The sequence below is a fragment of the Dermacentor silvarum genome, chromosome 6 (genome assembly GCF_013339745.2).
Source record: "Dermacentor silvarum isolate Dsil-2018 chromosome 6, BIME_Dsil_1.4, whole genome shotgun sequence".
NCBI lineage: Eukaryota > Metazoa > Arthropoda > Arachnida > Ixodida > Ixodidae > Dermacentor > Dermacentor silvarum.
The window spans coordinates 142,809,111-142,828,250 of NC_051159.1; the positions used below are offsets into that span (position 1 = coordinate 142,809,111).

Below are 19,140 nucleotides of genomic sequence, written 5' to 3' on the forward strand. Positions count from 1 at the left end.
AAAGCAAGAAAGCGGGAAGGCAGCGCGGGGAGGGAGGGGAGGGGCGCAGCTTCGACTCTGCCAACAACTGCGCTCGTACTTTGCCCTGCTGTGGCGGTCGCCAGCACCATCTCTTATCTCCACACGGCTCAGACCTTTGTATGTGCTGTGCATTCGCCGCTCAGTTTCCGTTGATGCGATATACCGCACGAACCTTTGCCTGCTTGCTGCCAGCGTTTTGACAGTCGTCTGCGTTCATTCAGTGTGATCTATTCATGTTTGCTTGTGCGCGCTGATACCACGCTTGTCAATTCAGTTAGTAAGCGAATGTAAGTTTATGCACCCGATAAAACTACTATCCCTACTCCGAATAGCTCTCTACTAATTTGCTATCGCAATTGATGCTTTGCCTTTCGGGCAAAACTGCGACATTCTTTACTTCATGCGGTAAATATGCCTTATACAGTACCTGATGCAGACATCTATTAATCAAAAATTAGTATACTGAATTTCATGCCAAGTTTAGGCTACTCTGAGCATTTGAATATGTACCAGTGAGGTTTAATCTTTTTACAGCGAAGCTGTTAAGGGCTCAGTCTCGGATGGTCATGTCCGCGTGTAGAAAAAAACTCGCATTGGCCCTATGCTGTATGTGTGAGTGAAAGTGCGCGAGGGACGCATGCTTTCACAGGGAGTGAACGCACGGCGAAGAGCAAACGCGACTTCTTCTGTCACGCCAAAGGGCGTGGGGGGACGAGAGGGAGGGGAGGTGACGTTTAGCTGCGGCACCAAATGCATATCTTGTGACCAGGCGTTTTGTTTCGCACTTTTAATTTTTCAGTCTGAGAAGATTTAACATAAAAGGCATGCGCTGCCGGTGTTTTGTTTCATGACATTTGTTTATGGGCTGTCATTCTCAAAATTCTGAGGAGCTGTATAAAGTTGGACATGCAGCAGCACCAGCAACACGCAGAACTGTTGTCGACGGTGGCGGCATTTTGCCTGCGTTCGCACCGAATGCGCGCGGCATTGGTGACGTGTTTATGAAAAACGTGCCAACCTTTGCTGTACACCCTATGGCGGTGTACCATAGCGACCATAAGGCCATGGTCCCTATGGTCACTAAATAAATGAAAAACACCGGATCATGTATATTTATCATTCTTAAATAGTTGAAATAACCAATTACACCATCACATCTTAATAGTCATAATTGGAAAAACATAATTCACACCATAGTACAGCTTTGCTGGTCTTCCATCTCCGCCCCAGTGGAAGGGCTGACAGTTTTTTTGATGTGCATCTATGCTTCATTATGAGTCTTTCATTGAAAAAAAACAACATCAAAACTGATCTTTCATTGACCACCACATTTGTACTCGGTGAAAACCAGTGCTTTACTAGCCAACAGCAAGTTTAAATTCTCAGCGTAATGTGTAATGTATCTTAACATAGAAAAAGTAGTTGCAGCATATTTGTAGGTTGCATATTACGAAGCTTTTAGTCCGCTTATACGCTTGTTTGAAATTATCTTTACTGAAGTAATACTTTCGCCTAGTTCAAACTTCATTGCTTTTTTGCCAAATGTATCATTCAAAAACCTTTTTTTTTTTTTCATTTAAGTACCAAAAACAACATGAAATGCACAGCTTAAAGGGGCTGAACATGACAGTGCTGGTTCACTAAAACACTCTTGAGCATTGGAAGCTGTTTGAAGTGCAGCAAAACAGAGTGAAGCCCTGCACTATACAGTACTGTCAAGCTTTGATATGACGAATAATTTAGTAAAATCTGCGATATAACAAGTTTCTTTAATTATCTAATCTAAGTTTAGTTGAGCATCACATGCTTTTTCCCGTAATTTAGCAAAGTAATTGCTTTAATGGTTCTATTCATTGAAGTCCACACGCATTCTGTGCATGTAAATGGAGCCTTTGTGACAAGCAAATGAGAAGAAAAACATCACCCTACAGGAAATCATCATTTGCATGTGGCCTTTCATATGCAAATGTTGCCAGACAGCAGTGAAAGCACTCTAGCCATTGAGTAAAGCACAGAACCCACCACTTCACTGTCCGTCATTGTGGACAAGCACCAGCTCAAGATAGTGACGTCCTTCGAGGAATGAGTTCGACCACATGTTGACATAAAAAAGACATTTGTGAAGCTTTTACATGTGAAGCTTTCGTAGCGAGCCGTACTTAGCCGAACCTTCCTTCCTATTACCCGCGTGCCCAAACAGGCTTTGAGCTGTAATTTTAGTAGTATATTATTCTTTCTGCTGTGCTGGCACAAAAACTTCGCTGAGCACATCCCATTTGTGTTCAGCATCATGCAGATATGCTCCCAAATGCTCCAGGAGCCAGTCATAAAAGGAAAAATGCCGATTAGAAGTGAGCTCAGCCATGGCAAATAGGATGCCAGCAGTCTCAGTGCCATTATGCCATATCATTATCTCAGACAAATATCACAACAGCATTGCAATAATCTTGGCCTCACGACTCGCTACACCATTATAAACTGGCAACGGCAGTCTAGTGTTGGTGTGCCATGATGATGATCATACACAATTATGCATGGTTCCTTGTTGAAAGCCGTTTTTTTTTTTTCATTATTATTGTAAGTACAATGCCCCCTAGCACCCTTTCTAATATAAGTGCAGTAGTAGACTCCCACATACTTCCAATTCCTACCCATTTGTGGCAATATGCATGGGAACCAATACTCTGCTCCAGTAGTGCCACCTTCCTGGACATTTTAGAACTCTCGCTGCTGGCGCACCAGACAAGTTTTTCCACATTCCGATTCCATTCCTCAGCTTCCACATGCAACTCTACAAGAAACTGTGACAAGTGTTGAAAGAAAACTGTCCACCCTAATGGCACCCAAATAACTGTAAATAATGGCATTTGAGGAAGTAGTGCCCTCTGCGTGACCCTCCACTTTCAATGCAGATGGGCAGACACTGTAAATACTAGTATACAGGAGGCAATGGTGCCATGAACCAAAATAAGCTTTACTCTGTATTCCATCTGCCTAGTAAGCATCACTGAAAAAAAAGTTCTTGGTCAGCAGTGAAATGGATGGACACGATTGCATTCAACCTCTCAATGCAGGTGGACGAAGCAGTGACGCGATGGGGTCTGGACGTATGTCAGAACACGCGTACCAGCTGCCTCTCAGGTGGTCAGCGCAAGCGGCTAGCAATCTCCCAGGAGCTGATCAGCAACCCTCCAGTCATCTTCCTCGACGAGCCTACCAGGTTGAGTTTCTTCGCAGCGACTCAATTATGGCATATACTGCATGCTTGCTGGACACACGTGACATGTCAAATTGCAGCATTTCTTGATGCAAAGGCCACTTACCTACATGTATGTGTACATGGTCTGGGTTAATTGCAGTGGCCTGGACAGTACTTCTGCACTCCGCTGCGTGAAGGTGATGAAGACATTGGCGGCAGCAGGCCACACGGTGCTCTGCTCCATACACAATCCGAGTGCCAAGCTATTCTCACACTTTGATAGGGTGAGTAAGCAACTCATTCAGGGTATTTACAGGTTTCGTGTGCACTAAAATGATTTTATAGGACAGGTGGAAATGTCTGTTTTGTTCAAATATATACAGTTGACTTCTGGTAATTCGACTCTGACAGAACCACTGAAACAGGTCAAATTGTCTGGCTGGTTCAATTAAACAATAGGCTGTAAAAATGCCAAGACCCACAGCTGATTCTTTTGGTAGTATTTGCCCGATTCTAAGTGAAAAAAAAATTAAATTATGGGGTTTTACGTGCCAAAACCACGATCTGATTATGAGGAACGCCCGATTCTAAGTGTCTACGAATCACATGCGAACCCACTTTTTATGAGTTAAAAGTAGAAAACTAACATAGAAATCGCATTAGAGCTCCTAAATCCTAAACAAAATAGAAGTTGAACGTGCACTCGATTTTTAGCAAAAAAAAAATTCAGACATGCCTCCTATTCTGGCAATAATAAAAATACTAAACCAGCGAACTTTACATTCACAGAATGTAAATTTATTTACCCAATGTCTATCGTGATCACTCTCAGACAAGGCTTTATTGCTGTCTATGAAGAACCACAACATCTCATCCTCTGTTCAGTCTACAGTGTGTTTTATATTGAAGCGAAAGCTTCATTACGCTACCTCGGGCACCCGTCGGCGACTCAACAGTTTTCACCTTGAGAGATAGAGGTCAAACCACAAGAGAGCATTAAGGCGCATTTATAGTCCATCAGCATGCGGGCGAGCGTCATCAGACGCCGGGCGTGTCAGAGCGCATTGGCTGCGCGTCTGGTTACGTTGGCGGCGCCAGTACGTCGAACCATCGGTCGAACTATAGCCGCTGTTGTTCTCGCCAACGTGACATAACGTGTGCGCACGTTCACTCTACGTCAGACTATATTTAGGCCTTTACGGAGCCCTGAAAGGAGACATTGCCGCTGTTGCCCGAGTAGAGTTGGACCCCGCTGCGAGTTGCAACCAAGTCTCACTACTTTACTGATCACCGCAGTGTCTTCATAGGCATAAAAAATGATGAATAAACACTGTATTCATTGCAAACATGTCTGTATATCATTGCGAAACCACACCTTGGCCACAGCTCGACAATGGGCCTAGCCAGGGCAGTGAAGCTTTCGCTATCAACCCGGGTTAACCAAAGCTAAACCACAGCAATTTTTCTGCATTTGTCAAATGGCTCCGCAACAATCACAAACAGGATGGTGGTCCATGCCTAGACTTACCTCTTCACTAGTTCATCCTGCGATGCATGCAATTCTCTGGAACACCAAGAACTCATCGCACAACTTCTTGGCGCTAGCTTACTATGTAAAAAAACTTATTGTTTGAATGTGCTTTCATAATCAAACTGAAAGCGGCACATTGTCGTCGTGAAAGCGGCACACTGTACCCTAAGCACTGCCAAGACAGACGCTGCTGCTATTGGAGTCACCACTGTGGTCACCATTGTCATCAGGCACATTCGTGCGAACCAGCCAAGTTTGAATTATTCAACGATGGCAAATTTCAGGATCAAAATAATGAAAAATTTGGCCCATAGAATGGCATGCGCGCCGACTGAAACCTTCAGCCAGAATCAAATTAACCAAGGAATTTAATTAACTGGAGTCAAATTAACAAAAGTCTACTGTATTGAATTTAATTATTAAGTGTACCCGGACAGCAAGTGCTTGTTGCACCATCATTCAGTTGTGTAGTGAACAAATCTGTCCCCCTTGTTTGTATCCTATCTGTAAGCTCGAACTCCAAGGCTGGAGGCGAGCACCTGTGTATATAGTACAAGAAATCTGCACATATAAACTGTAACTTTAACACCTAGTTTTGTAGATGTGTTACTGTAGCATGGTGCCTCCTTCATTGCTCTGAATTTACATGTGTGCTTCTTCTCTCTCATCGCACTGCACAGCTCTACATGATTTCAGAAGGGATGTGCATCTACAATGGACCAGTGGACAAGCTGCTTAACTTTCTGTCCACGCAGAACCTGCACTGCCCCATTTACCACAACCCAGCAGACTTTAGTGAGTATAGGGACTTTTTTATAGCCTTCTTTTACACTAAACAGTCGCCTTTGCCACAGTTGAAATTGATCACTGAGGTTCACTGAAGAGCGGCACATACCCAGTGACACATACCGTATTTTCCAGGTATAGCCCGCCACTGCGTATAACGTGCACCCCCAATTAAACAACCTGGGAAAAGAAAAGTCAGTATGTATAAACCGCGGAAATAACTGCATGCAACAACACTCGCATCTTTGCAAAAGCAGTCTTCATTTGCGGATGCGCGACTTGTCTACGTCGGATCTTCAGCTAGCGGCTCTGTTCCGGCCCCTCTTCAGCGATGCTGATAAAGCTGGATTTACACGATGAACGTGATCAGTCACGTGACATATGACACGAATGGATCACTTCGCACCTAGCATTCACGTGACAGAGGATGACAGTGCGGAAAGAGCAGCACTCACATGGGCAATGGCGATGGAGCAAACTCAACCGAGCTGAAAATTGCTACATTGATTTGGCTCTCCACTGCATAGAGTTATAATGTAAGTAACTCTAGAGGCGAAGCGCACCATGGCGCCCATGCACTGAAATCGGTAACCACAGGGAAGCCACCATGTTGCTACACTGGGCAGGCACACAGGCACCGACTGACGAGATGCAATTAGGACGAGGCACACCATCAACGCTATATGCTGAGCCTCCCTCATTTATGGTGTTGCCATCTAGTTCAGGATCCTTCAAATGCACCCATTCATGCACCGTAAGTTTTACATAGAAGGTTTATGATTAGCCATTGGATCTTTCTAAAAAATATACAGAATAAATTTTGTACATTGTTCATATGTAGGTGTAAATGCGTGTTTTTGCATCATATTTTGATTATTTTTAGCGTTACGAAAATGAGAGGTAGCAACATGGCAGTGGCATTGCAGTTGCCGCTTTTCGCGCCCAGCTTTTCCTCTAAAGTCAGTATACTAACTCTATGCTCCGCTGTATCGCGAAGCTTTGACACGGACTGAGGAGGCGCCACGGGAACAGGTGACGTATGATCACATGATACGCAATTCCCAAGCTAAAATCACAATTTGCTCTGGCGCCACGTGTACCATTTGCTAGCTACTGAACACAAAATCGCTGATCCGTAAAGAGGAGGACAACAATAGGTGACCACAAAGGAGTGGTGAAGAGATCAACACGCAAGAGTGGGGATAGGGTGAGGTTTCCTAAGAGACAATAAAATTGAGTGGTGGAGAACCTTGCCTTGAAGCCACAGCTCAAGGCGAAATTCACATTTTACTGTTAAATTTGTTGAATTTTTGCTGCGGGTTATACGCACAAAAATACAGTACCTAGTGTCTCAAGTTGATGTGATACAGGTTTATTAAAGGGCTGGACATAACTTGTGGCACATACCCAGTAGAACATACCCAATGACTCAAGTTTGTGGTGAAGTGGTTCATTAAAGAGCGATACATGCCCATTGACCCAAATTGACATCAAGGAAGTTCATTGAAGTGTGGCACATACCTAGTTTCATATACCCAGTAATTTAAGTTGCGGTGAATGAGTTTCATTGAAGAGTTCTTCTTCTTTCTGGGGATTTACGTGCCAAAACCAGTTCTGATTATGAGGCACGCCGTAGTGGTGAGCTTCGGATTAATTTTGACCACCTAGAGTTCTTTAACGTGCACTACAACGCAAGCACACAAGTTTTTTTGCCCGTTTTTGCCCGCCGTGGCCGGGATTCGATCCCGCGATGGCACATACGTAGTGCATGCACATACCCAGTAACACAGGTTGGCGTGATTAACTGAGGGACGGCACATATACAATGTCACATACCCGGAACCCACGTTGGCCCACCGATTTCCTTTGAACCCGTTTCCCTCAACACAGCAGCTTGATGTTCTAACCACTAGACCATAAAGTACCCAGTGCTCCAAGTTGGCGAGAAAACAGTTAGAGAGATCGGCAGACAGACAGGCCGACAGACAGACCGCCTCCAAAAAATGTGTGAAGTACTGTAATAATGCTAATTGCATTAAAAATGTCTGATTAACAGTTGCACAGATTGTAGCATGTCAGCAAGCAAAAATCATCGCATTTTGTGATGACTATAGCAGTGACACGAAGGCACAAAGAAACTGTGCACAACTAAGTTCGTGGACAGGCCCTCATTTGTCATGATATTCAACTGGAAATAAGATCACAGATAACAGCTACTGCAACTGAAAAAATTGCATACGAATGAACTGTGCAACCTGATCATGAGAAGGAAATTGACAGAATAAAAATGGGCTAGAGTGCATACCAGCCAAATATCTTTATTACCAAAATCCTGAATGGGAGCTTGCCACTGTCATTGAAAAGGAAAGTGTACAATCATTGCCGGTACTAACATATGGAGCAGAAACTTGGAGGTCAACAAAGAAATTTGAGAACATGTTAAGGACCAAACAAAGCGCGATGGAAAGAAAATGTTAAGCGTAGCATTAAGAGACAGGAAGAGAGAGGTGTGGATCAGAAAGCAAATGGAAGTAGCCAATATTTTAGTTGACATTAAGAGAAAAAACGTGGAGTTGGGCAGGCCATGTAATGCATAAGGCAGATATCCGGTCGACTATTAGAGTTATAGAATGCGTGCCAAGGGAAGGGAAGTGCAGTTGAGAAAGGCAGAAAATTAGGTGGGGTGATGAAATTGAGAAATCTGCTGGCACAAGTTGGAATCAGCTAGGGCAAGACAGGGGTAACTAGAGATCGCTGGGAAAAGCCTTCGTCCTGCAGCAGACATAAAAATAGGTTGATGATAATGATGATGAACTGTACAACACTGTACATCACATCAGTGGTGCAAACAACGTGTGTGACCAAGAGAACCAATTTTCACATTAAAATGACAAGTCTAGACGCAACCCAGGCACACAGGGGGTGTGCTTAGGCTGGTTATTGTAGTGTATCATCCTAAAGTTTAAACATTCCACTTGCTTAACTGGTCTCACCCAGGAATGATGCCTACAACACACATGCATGACTCACTATAATATTGCATTTGCCTTTTTTTCACCAATAAAGATCTAAACGTGAAAAGTACGCGGCATCAATCAAGGGCATCATCTATCTGCGGTCCGACATCAGTGGGCCCGTGTAGTTTGGTAGCTTGTACAGAAAGTTCAAAAACTGAAGTTTCACCTTCGTTGTCAGTGCTAGAATCATTTCTGCACTATAAATATTAGCAAATACAGCTTTTACAGGGCAGTCAACCAGTCTAAACTGTTTTAGTGTTTTTCTTTAGTATCCGTTTCACCCAGCAACTACTGGGCACATTATGCTTCTTTCATTGCGATACAATAATAAAATTAGTAAATCATTAAAGTTTTCCATCATGTCACCGATGTTACATTAGTAGTACCATATTTTTCTGCGTATAACCCGCGCCCCCTATTACAACAGCCGGGAAAGAAGAAACAAAGAAAAATCTGCGCGTATAATCCTTGGAAATATCTGCATACAACAACGCTCAGATCTTTGCCAAAACTGTCCATTCACAGATGCACGACTCGTCCACGTCGTATCTTTGGCCAGCGGCGCTGTTCCCCCCCCTCTTCGGAGATGCTAATAAAGCTGGATTCACATGGCAGACATGATCGCAGACGAATCAGTCACATGACTTCTGACGTGAATCGGATCACTTCGCAGCTAGCATTCACGCGACAGAGGATGACAGTGCAACCGGAGCAGTCCTCGCATGGGCAACAGCGATTTCGCTCTCCGCCGTATCGCGAAGCTCTTCATGTGGACTGAGGGAGCGCCGCGGGAACGGGTGACGTACGCGTTCGATGGCATCGCCTGTGTTATTAGCTACACGCAAAGTGCCGACCCGTAAAGAGAAGGAGAATGGCCGACCATGAAGGAGGGGATAAGGGAGCTTCAACACATAGTGGTGGGGAGAGGGTGGAATTCCCTAGGAGATAATGAAACTAAATGACTGAGAACTTTGCCTGAACTGCATGGCGCTGCCATGAAGCCACACTTCGAAGTAAAATTCACGTTTAACCTGCACCCCGACTTTTCTGGTACAGTCGAACGCGGGTATATCGAACTCGCCAAATAACGTTTATTAGTTCGATATATGGCATAATTCGATGTAGGCCCGCTATAGGATTTGATGACGCAAAGGCACATACCAATAAGAAAAGTTCTTTATTAATATGGTGGCTTACTTGCGTGCCCTACTTTGGAAAAAATAGTCCTGGATTTTCTTCTGTTTCAACGACTTCACTGCCTGCGACAGCACGCACGCCTCCACGTTGTCCAACGAGTCGGAGCAGCTGAGGCCGCAACCTTCTATATTCACGCAATGTCTGCCTTGATGTCTGCCTTGTTCTTCAGGATAGTACTCAAGGTGCTTCTTGGAAACTTGTACGCGGCGGCAATGTTGGACTTCTTCTCACCGCGCTCGACTTGATTTATGATTTCGAGTTTCGTGGCGAACAGCAAATTCTGCCTCTTTGCACAAGCCATGACGACAGCGCGCCAAGAAAGTTCACAGAGCGCCAACAGGCAACACCACCAGCACAGACCACGCTGAATGAGGACTCGAGGAAAAGAGGCAGCAGCAGGCACACAAGCATAAAGAAAGAAAAAATGGCGCTCACTTGTACCGCCTCCGCGCCTCGGAGAAAGCACGACGGCCTCTGATTGGCTGTAAGCGCTGCGAGCAGGCCAGGATCATTTTTTGCAGGGGGGTGTTTGCCCGTGCACAGCCGGGTCTAAACCACTTTTTCTAGGGTGGCGCCGGCAGTTTTCCCCGCCACCGCGAGGGAAAGCCAACTTGCTGGGGCACTTTTGAGGCACATGGAGTTTGATATATCGGTTGTCGTTGCTATTTTCATTCAATGTAACAGTAACTTTTGCTATATATTCTCAATGTAAGTTTACCGTGTTTAGAAATTGTTCAATATACGGGATAATTTGATATAAACGGGTTCGATATAGTCGGGCTCGACTGTAACTTTTTGAATTTTTGGTGCAGCTTATACGCGCAAAAATACCGTATTTGAAATCATGTGCATTATTCAAGAACACAAATGACGATCCGACAAGCAAAAGGATTTACCTTGTACACGCATTGACCACAGATTCATGACAAAGAGCTACCACATAATAGTATAAGCCTTTCTTCAACAGCACTGGCATACTGTTCCTGGTTTTACCAAAACACAGACCTTCTGTTTCATTCCTTTAAACAATCTGCATCACTGGCGGTACTTATTGGTGCGACTTCCTGTTCTGTATTGCAGTCACTGAAATTGCATCTGGAGAGTATGGCAACCTGAACAAGCAGTTGGCAAAATCATTCACACCAGACTCTTCAGAGGAAGTCAATGAAAAGAAGCTGGACCATCCTGTACTCACAGAGTATGGAGGCAAGATCATGAACAAGAAGGTGGGTGTTTGTCCATTTGCGAAGAATATTGCTTCTGCAAGCAGGCAGTCTGCAACAAAAGTTTAACAATGTCCAAGTAATTCAGTCATCTCAACTGCTTTGAAAATGTTTATAAATAATTACTCACATTCATAGAAACAGTCGCATTCCTAAGCCATAGTTGTTATGTTGCTGCGTGGGTCATATCACGAGGCACCATCGCTAGAAGGCGGCATCGGCAATAACCTTTTATTGTCGTCACGAAACAAACACAGAACGAGGGAACTTGATAACAACTGGAATATATACACTCTTGGGGCCAGAAGAGGGCGTTCTTCAACACCAGGGTTGACTGACGAAGATATGTCATCCGCTGAACTCAGTGGCTAGAACCGGTACACAACAATAGTATTTGGAGTGTAGCTTGTAAAATCACTGTGTCACGACGATGGAGTGGTTCCGTGTACAGCATTCTACATGGGTTGTACACACACCTCCTTTATAAAACGGAATGCACAAGTGTGCGGCCTGCACTTTGTGGCGACTGTTTATGGCGCCACTAGCAGGCGACTAGGAAAGGCTCGACAGCTACTAGAGCCAGCAGTTGGCGATCGAAAGAACTACGAACGCCAAGCAACGGATACAGTCAAGTAACGAAAGTTCATAGTTGGCACCTGTAGTTGCTGCTAGCATCTGTAAATCTTCTCGCAGGCTCTTCGTGGCGGCTCGATAAGCAACCGCTGCAAATGTGCATTCCCTTTCATAAAGGTGCTGTGTGTATTGCTTAACTGAAGAACATTGATGACAGCTGCCTAATGGTTTCCCAAACATTTTGACTGTAAAGAACTCCACTGGCTTTGTACTCGGGAGCTTCTAGATGTGTCCTTGCTCTCCAAATACACTGGAACTTGTTGTAAAATGAAGATTGGCTTTTGCATGTACCAGGGGGGTCTATAAGTAACAGATATCACAATAAAATTTTGTATTCATATACAGTGGAACCATGTTGATACGATCGTCACGAGAACCGGAAAATAAAGCGTATCATCCGAAAATCGTATCATCCAACGAAATCTTATAACTATTGGGAAAAAAAAGAAATGTAGTATCCCCCCAAAAATATGCAGAATCGTATCAACAAGGTTCCACTGTACTGTGTTCCCACATTTATTCATTCAGACTTGCAATACTTATTGCATATACTATTGAAAAACAAAAACAAATCTAGATATCATGTAGGGGGAATCTGAAAAGGAAACATCAAATAGCATTGTCAACTTATTTGCTAGGAAAGCAATATATAAACCAATGAAAAATCTTTAGCTATAAGCAAACAAATCTTTCACTGGCGTGAGTTTTCTAATGCTATATATATCATTGATAAGTAGTGTTTCGGCGGTGTGCCTCTCCTTAACTGTGAGCTATTAGTGCTCATGTATTTGTTGCACTGCTAACGTAGCTAACCTGCCAATGCTTTCATAGATTTGTCGGCACTTGCCACATTGCGCAATACCGAAGTCTCATACTTTATCATTTATTCTTGAAGCATCTGATGTGTCCCATGGCAATGCATTTGCTTTCTGTTCTCTTTGCAGGAAAAAGCCGAAGAGATGGAGTTGCACCGAATGCACGTCAACTACTTCCACCAGTTCATCGTGCTTGTCAAGCGGTGCTTCTTGTGTGTCATCAGAAACAAGGTATGATTAATAACCTTTTTAAGCCCTAGTGATTCATTGTTTTGGAACCACTGCTATTTTTGTCACCTTTCAAGTATCTATTTAATAGATGGAGTACATTATCTTGCACAGTAGTAGATATCTTCATTGTACATACCAAAATATATTGCAGGTAAACTGCAGAGGCCTTTCTGCATTTCTGTAGTTATGATATAGATCCCTCTAAATGCTGCATTGCTAATAGAGCCTCATATAAACAACTCTCCGAGCTAAATTTCTTGCTTGTTAGCTCTCAAATTTTGCAAAGAAGTAGCTATTCATGGCATGGTTTGTCGAATATCATGCATAGAAGCAGTACCAACTTTTTGATTCAGAGTAAATCGGAACAACATGTTGTACAAAAGTGGGAATTTTTTCAATGGAAGAAACAGTGATGCTCTCTGTTGCCCGGAGGGTGAAACCATTCTGCATTCTTTAGTTCCTGCACTGACTATTTCACTCTCCCAGAACAGATAATACCACTATTCTTTTCATTGAAAAGAAAAGGAGCTATACAGCAGGTCCCACAAAAAGAGTCTATACTATAGCGGCAAGAAAACTTTATCTTTCGCAGAACTTACTGTACCTCTAGTACTGCTTCAAAAAAAAAAAAAAACACATTGTGAGAACACTTTGTGGATGCAAGGCACTTGAACACCTTTGGAACAATCAGAAGAGGCAGACGATTGACTTTTCACTGGCACAAGCCTCAACAGCGAATCACTCGATGATTACAAAATGTAGTGCACATTGGTGTCTTTATATCCAAGTCACCATGTGTTGTTTGATGTTCTGGCAGGTTGCCACGCTGCTACGCCTGGTGGCATACATTTTCATAGCGGGCATGCTGACAGTGCTATTCTATGACGTGGGCAACAGCGCCACCCGCGTAATGAGCAACTCTGCCCTTTTCCTGCTCTGTCTCACCATGGCCCTGTTCCAGTCGGCCATGCCAACCGTCCTCATCTGTGAGTTTTTGACTGCTACTGTTACTGAATGCTTTGGATACAGAACTTTTCCCCAGTCTCCACATAGCATTCACATTTTTGTCCACATTACTCTAAGTTCACGGTAGAAAAAAGGCTTCTCCAAGATATCTGCATTACTAGAACCATCTAATTTTCTAGTCTTGATCATCACCCAATCTAAATTTCTGCTGCCATCTGTTGTATGTATTCAATGGCCTGCCTAGCTCTACTTGTTGCTGTTGACTGAAACGCACTACCAGAGTTACAGTAACAAGAAAAACAGAGGACACCCTGGTTGTGCATTTCAGTCAGCAGTTACAACCAACTATAGTTTCATCCACGGTGTAAGAAGATAGGTGTTCCGACGGCGCGCCCGCGCTGGGGCAAGAGAGCGGCCACTTCGTGTGACCGGAAGTGAGCGCCGCCGCTAGGGGCAGCACGTGTTCAGGAGGCCTTGGAGAAGCGGCACAACAGTGGGTAATTTACGACCTCCGTCAGCATTTAAACACCCATACCCAAAGATATGCAATTTTTCGTTATTTAGACGCCAAATCCTGACCAAGTAGAAGGTTTCATGCCACTTACAGTCAAAATACCGTCATTTCAAATGCGAGAGAGACGCTGTCGTCTGCTCGAGCAGACGGCGCGCTGCGCTTACCACTGCTCGCCGCGTCGGAGTCAATCGGAATGTCGGCAGAAATATAAAGGGACGTTCCTCCAACCACGTAGAGTCGTTTTAAGCAGGCGAACGACATATATTCATTGAAATAAAGCACTTCTGCCGCGTGTGCCCATAAAAGCGCCAGCAAAGCGTGCCGAAGAGTGGCCCCCAGAACAGGTGCTGCCCCTTGCGGCAGCGGCGTGCGTAGAGTCACACTAAGTGGCCGCGCCTCGCGCCGCCGTCGGATCACCTTCCTTTTTACACCGTGGTTTCATCTCTGATTCATACTGCTGTCTTTCTATCTCTTAATGCTATGCCTGTCATCTTCCTTTCCTTCACTCTTTGTGTGATCCTTATGTTCATTTTATGCTTCTTTGTTAGCCTTTATGTTCTGATCCCAGAGCTTAGTACTGAGCAGGTGAGTGCGCGTCTCCTCTTCTAGCTGGGCCGCATGGCTGTCAGTAAGGCTGAACACATATGTGGCCTGTGTACTATATCTAGGAAGTAATCTGCAGTGGGTGCAAAGGCAGGCGAGCCAAGATGATCATGGCATCACGTGCTCTGTCTGCCCTCGCGTTTAGTGCTGGAGGTCGCGTAATCTCGAGCTTCGGAGATGCATTGAAGTTGGAAGCAGACGAAGCATTCGCTCCTCTCTGCCTGCGCTCTTCACAATAGCGTCGTCCCACTGTGGGTGACACTATCAGTCGCGGAAATGGAGTGAACGCAAAACGTTTGCAGGCTTAGCCTTGTACTGCTAATGTCAAAATATTGTCGTCCTGACATGTAACCATACCTTTGGTTGCAAGGCTCAAATTCAATGAAATTAAATTTCTTTTTAATTGAAATTTGTATTTTACAATTGCCTGATATTTTGGAAAATTTTACGGCCTCTTCTGTGTAAGAAAAATTCGTTCGTGACTGTTCTTATTTGCATAAAAGGTGGAATTTCAATGTAGTAAATATTCGATATGACGAAGCAAAGTGCCAATTTTACCGACTTCATTATTGTACAAAGATATGGGCTCAAGGCACAAGAAAAATTAGGCTACTATTGGGTTCCACACTCAGAAGGCACGTAATAACTGAGGTGTTGAAACACCGCTGGAGAAAACAAGATAAATGGGGAACTGGAAGCAGTTTAATGCATTTCATAGGCATTGAGTAATGCCTCGAAAACCTCCCGTTTGGTCTGGATGAAAAAATGACGGAGAATGCATGCCTTAGAATTCTGGAGTGTACCTGCATCTCCTGAAGTGATTATAATGATGGTGATGATGATGATGCCCTTAAAAGCAGTGACACCTACCCACTCAAATGCAGTGGCCAAGAGTTATTAGCCAAGTGTCCCTCCTTCTTTGTGACTTCTTTTTTACCTTGAATAAACAAGACAAGGGCACCACACAAGGTACAGGACCTTTACAAGTCATGAAGGGGTGAGGAGTTTTAAGTTTAGGCACAGACAGAAATTGCACTGAATTGGACTGAGTGCAATAGAGGCAGATTTTTGCACTAAAGATGCTCACATCCCATTTGCAGCGCTGTTTCAGTGATAACATTCTATTTGAAGCCTGTTTCTTCTTGCTTACTTCTGGCTTTGAGTGGTAGCACCTTTCTTGTAACCATTCTTGCCATTTGCGCTTTTTTCTTTCTCTCTTCTACAGTTCCAACTGAGTTAAGTGTGCTGCTCAGAGAGCACAGAAACTGTTGGTACAGCCCATTCATGTACTACATTGCCCGGATAATTACGGAGCTTCCTTTTACGGTAAGTCCAAAGAAATTACTGTCATATTCTCTCATTTTTAGGCAGGCAGTTTTAACTAAAGCACATATCTGCTTTTGAGCAATACCAGCAAGCAAATAGTATTCAAGGATGAGAAGTAAAAAAGAAACTTGATCAAATTATGGGGTTTATTGTATCTATGCTAGGCCTGGGCTATGAGAGATGACATAGTCAGGGACTTTGGAATAATCTAGCTGCCTGGGGTTTATCGTGCACATAAATTTAAGTATGTACATGGGTGTTTTGCATTCCGTCACTATTTGAATGTGGCCGCCACAACTGGGAATTTAAACCCGCAACCTCACGCTCAACAGCAGAACACCATAGCTATTGAATAATTGTGGCAGGCAAGGATGAGACAGACAGGATCCTGATATTGTCACCGGATCATGTGAAAACATGCCCAGTTTAACTGTATTGCAAATCTGAATTGTTAGTTAGGACTGTCAATTGATTGGTATAGGGCTTTGGATATTTTTGTGGTGCTGCATAGAGTATATAATACAACCAATAGTGGCATGACAAAGGTGTATCATTTTCTTTTTACAACTTTTCTTCTGTAGTAGGCCTCCTCAAACAGCTGAAAGCTTAATTAAAAACGTTGTGTATGAAGAGTACATGTACCAATGTAGAATAAATTTGGTCCGATAGTTGTCGATAGTTTGTTGACTCAGCTACCACTGGGACCATGCAACACAACGCAGACAGCTTCAATGACCTTTAAGTGAATAGTCCAGAGGACACTGAGGAGCTGCAAACTTTATTCAAATGTCTAGGGCATTAAGCTGTGGAAGCATGTGCTCTTGACCTGCAGCATGTTTACGGTAAAGTAATCTAACCCCAACCTTTCTCAGACAAACAGGAGAATGTGTCCTTTGTAATCATCGAAGCCAGCAGCTACTATGCTGCCAAAGCGCTTCCTAGTCGAGGGGATTTCCAATTGGACCACCAAGAACGCTCACTTGGTGCTCACCCACTTGCGAGGCAGAATCGATCACATCACACACGTGCTCTTCAGCTTTTCAGTTTCACATTTCTGTGTGAAATTGGCTGGAATTAGTTACACTGTAAAAATTGGCAGCTTTAACCTTTTTCAGTTCTGGAAACGATTCTGAGCTCCCCAGGTGGTGTATTTCAAGTCTTCCATTAAGATAAATCACGTTCACATGGCTCTTTTGCTTTAAAATTCAATTACCGTAATATCCCGAAAGATGCCCCACCCTTCAAAGAAAGCCCACCCCCGTTCTTGGCATGATTTGCCCCCCCCCCTTTTTTTTTCGAGAACACCCAAAGATAGCCCACTTCTCGCAATCCCAATGGCCTGAAGGGGTGGCGCTGCTGCTGCCACCTTCAATGGCGACTATGGCAAAAATGGGGTGAGTTAGCTACTACCAGAGATAAGGAACAATGCTCACTGGTAAGGTCAGTCATCTATCTTTATTTCATCCCCGTTTGCTGCAATGGTAACCTTGGCAGAAGCTAGGTACCACAGGAGATAAGCGAACAACGTTGAACAATCCCCGAACTTGCAAAACTTGGCCACTTTGTCGGGGAGCAGTAAGGCCGTCAGGATGTGACAGAGCTTCATGATTGAAAAGAAAGTGGAGGTGGTCCAATAGCACCGGAACATTGGCAGCAATGTGAGCAAGACCACTCGTCAATTTGGGGTGGACCACAAGCGAGGCAATGGAACTCAAGTGTGACAATAGAACAATGATAGTGACTGATCTTTTTAAGGTTTATAGGAAGACTGAACAAGGGCGTATAAATAAACCTTCAAAACTTTTGGCTACAATGTTTTTTTTTTTTTTTAACTTTTCTTGATTGTACACTGAAAGTTAGCCTACTCCCTCTTTTCACTCAATTTGCTCTAGATTTTAGGTAGGCTATCTCTTGGGATATTTAGCAGTCTTAAGTGTTTAAATACTTTATCAAGTCATTTTCAAATGTATGAGTGTGGTAAAAGCAATCAAGAGGAAATTATTTAATTATTTCACCTTTCCTATTTTTAAGTGGTTTCGGACTCTTTTTGTGATACACCCGGTATACATATCATAAGAAGCCAACAAACAGACATCAAAAACAGCATATTGGAAATTACTTGTACTTATTAACTGAATTAAAGGAATGATAAATTAATGGAAATGAAACTGGATGAAAACACAACTGGCCGCACGTGAGATACGAACCCACGTCTTGGCATTATGTGTGCAATGCTCTTACCAATTGAGCTACCACAGCGTCGTTTTCCCATCCACTTTCTGGTGTATTTGCCTATGTTTGTCTACTAGAACTAACGCTGGGAGTGTTTAGCCAGCGCCACCACTCACAAGCCTTGACGGCGGATGTGGAACATTCTTTCTGCCACAGGCGTCACGTGTACATGAACCTTATGGGTGAAGGCAACTGGTCAATAAACACACACATGCTACCTGAAGGCATCAATGCTGCCGAATTTGAGACCCTCGCTATGTAATCAACGAGAAGAAAAGCTGTGTAATGAACGAGAAGAAAAGAAACCGAGGGGCCCGATTTTTCTTAGTCATATCTTAAGAAGCCAACAAGGACAGCATAGGGAAAATTACTTGTATTAAAGAAATGATAAATTAATGGAAATGAAAGTGGATGAAAACAACTATCAATTCAATTAATAAGTATAAGTAATTTCCCGTATGCTGTCCTTGGTGTCTTTGTTTGTTGGCTTCTTATGATATGACTAACAAAAATCAGGCCCCTTGGTTTCCTTTCTACCCGGTATACATGCAACTTGTATTAGTGCGAGTAAGAACATTTGGGCTGTTAAACCGAAAAATTAATTTAAATTGCTCATCCATCTGATTTCCAAAGGAGATGCATTGGCGTGTACAGCCCGATTAAATATCAACTGGCATTTAAGGTTTTATTAAGGCCATTTAGCGTCTCTGGAAACACCTGAACATTGATCAAGTGAACCTATGGCTCCAAGTATTGTCAAGAGCTCAGAAGTCTCACGTCACCACCTTCTAATATATGAGAAATGTGCGCCCAGTTTGTGCATTCCATGCCAAGACAGGTCAGGGT

General features: G+C 43.6%; 1 protein-coding gene across 1 annotated transcript in view; it reads left to right on the forward strand.

The window, feature by feature from the left end:
- The window catches only part of LOC119456117 (ATP-binding cassette sub-family G member 1-like), a 77,592-nt gene that overhangs the window by 44,558 nt on the left and 13,894 nt on the right, over positions 1-19,140 (forward strand). Inside the window, exons 7-13 of the mRNA XM_037717722.2 lie at positions 3,096-3,241; positions 3,381-3,504; positions 5,432-5,546; positions 10,832-10,977; positions 12,552-12,653; positions 13,471-13,639; positions 15,962-16,062. Of these exons, the coding sequence (XP_037573650.2) occupies positions 3,096-3,241; positions 3,381-3,504; positions 5,432-5,546; positions 10,832-10,977; positions 12,552-12,653; positions 13,471-13,639; positions 15,962-16,062 (903 nt within the window). The remainder of the gene's footprint in view (positions 1-3,095; positions 3,242-3,380; positions 3,505-5,431; positions 5,547-10,831; positions 10,978-12,551; positions 12,654-13,470; positions 13,640-15,961; positions 16,063-19,140) is intronic.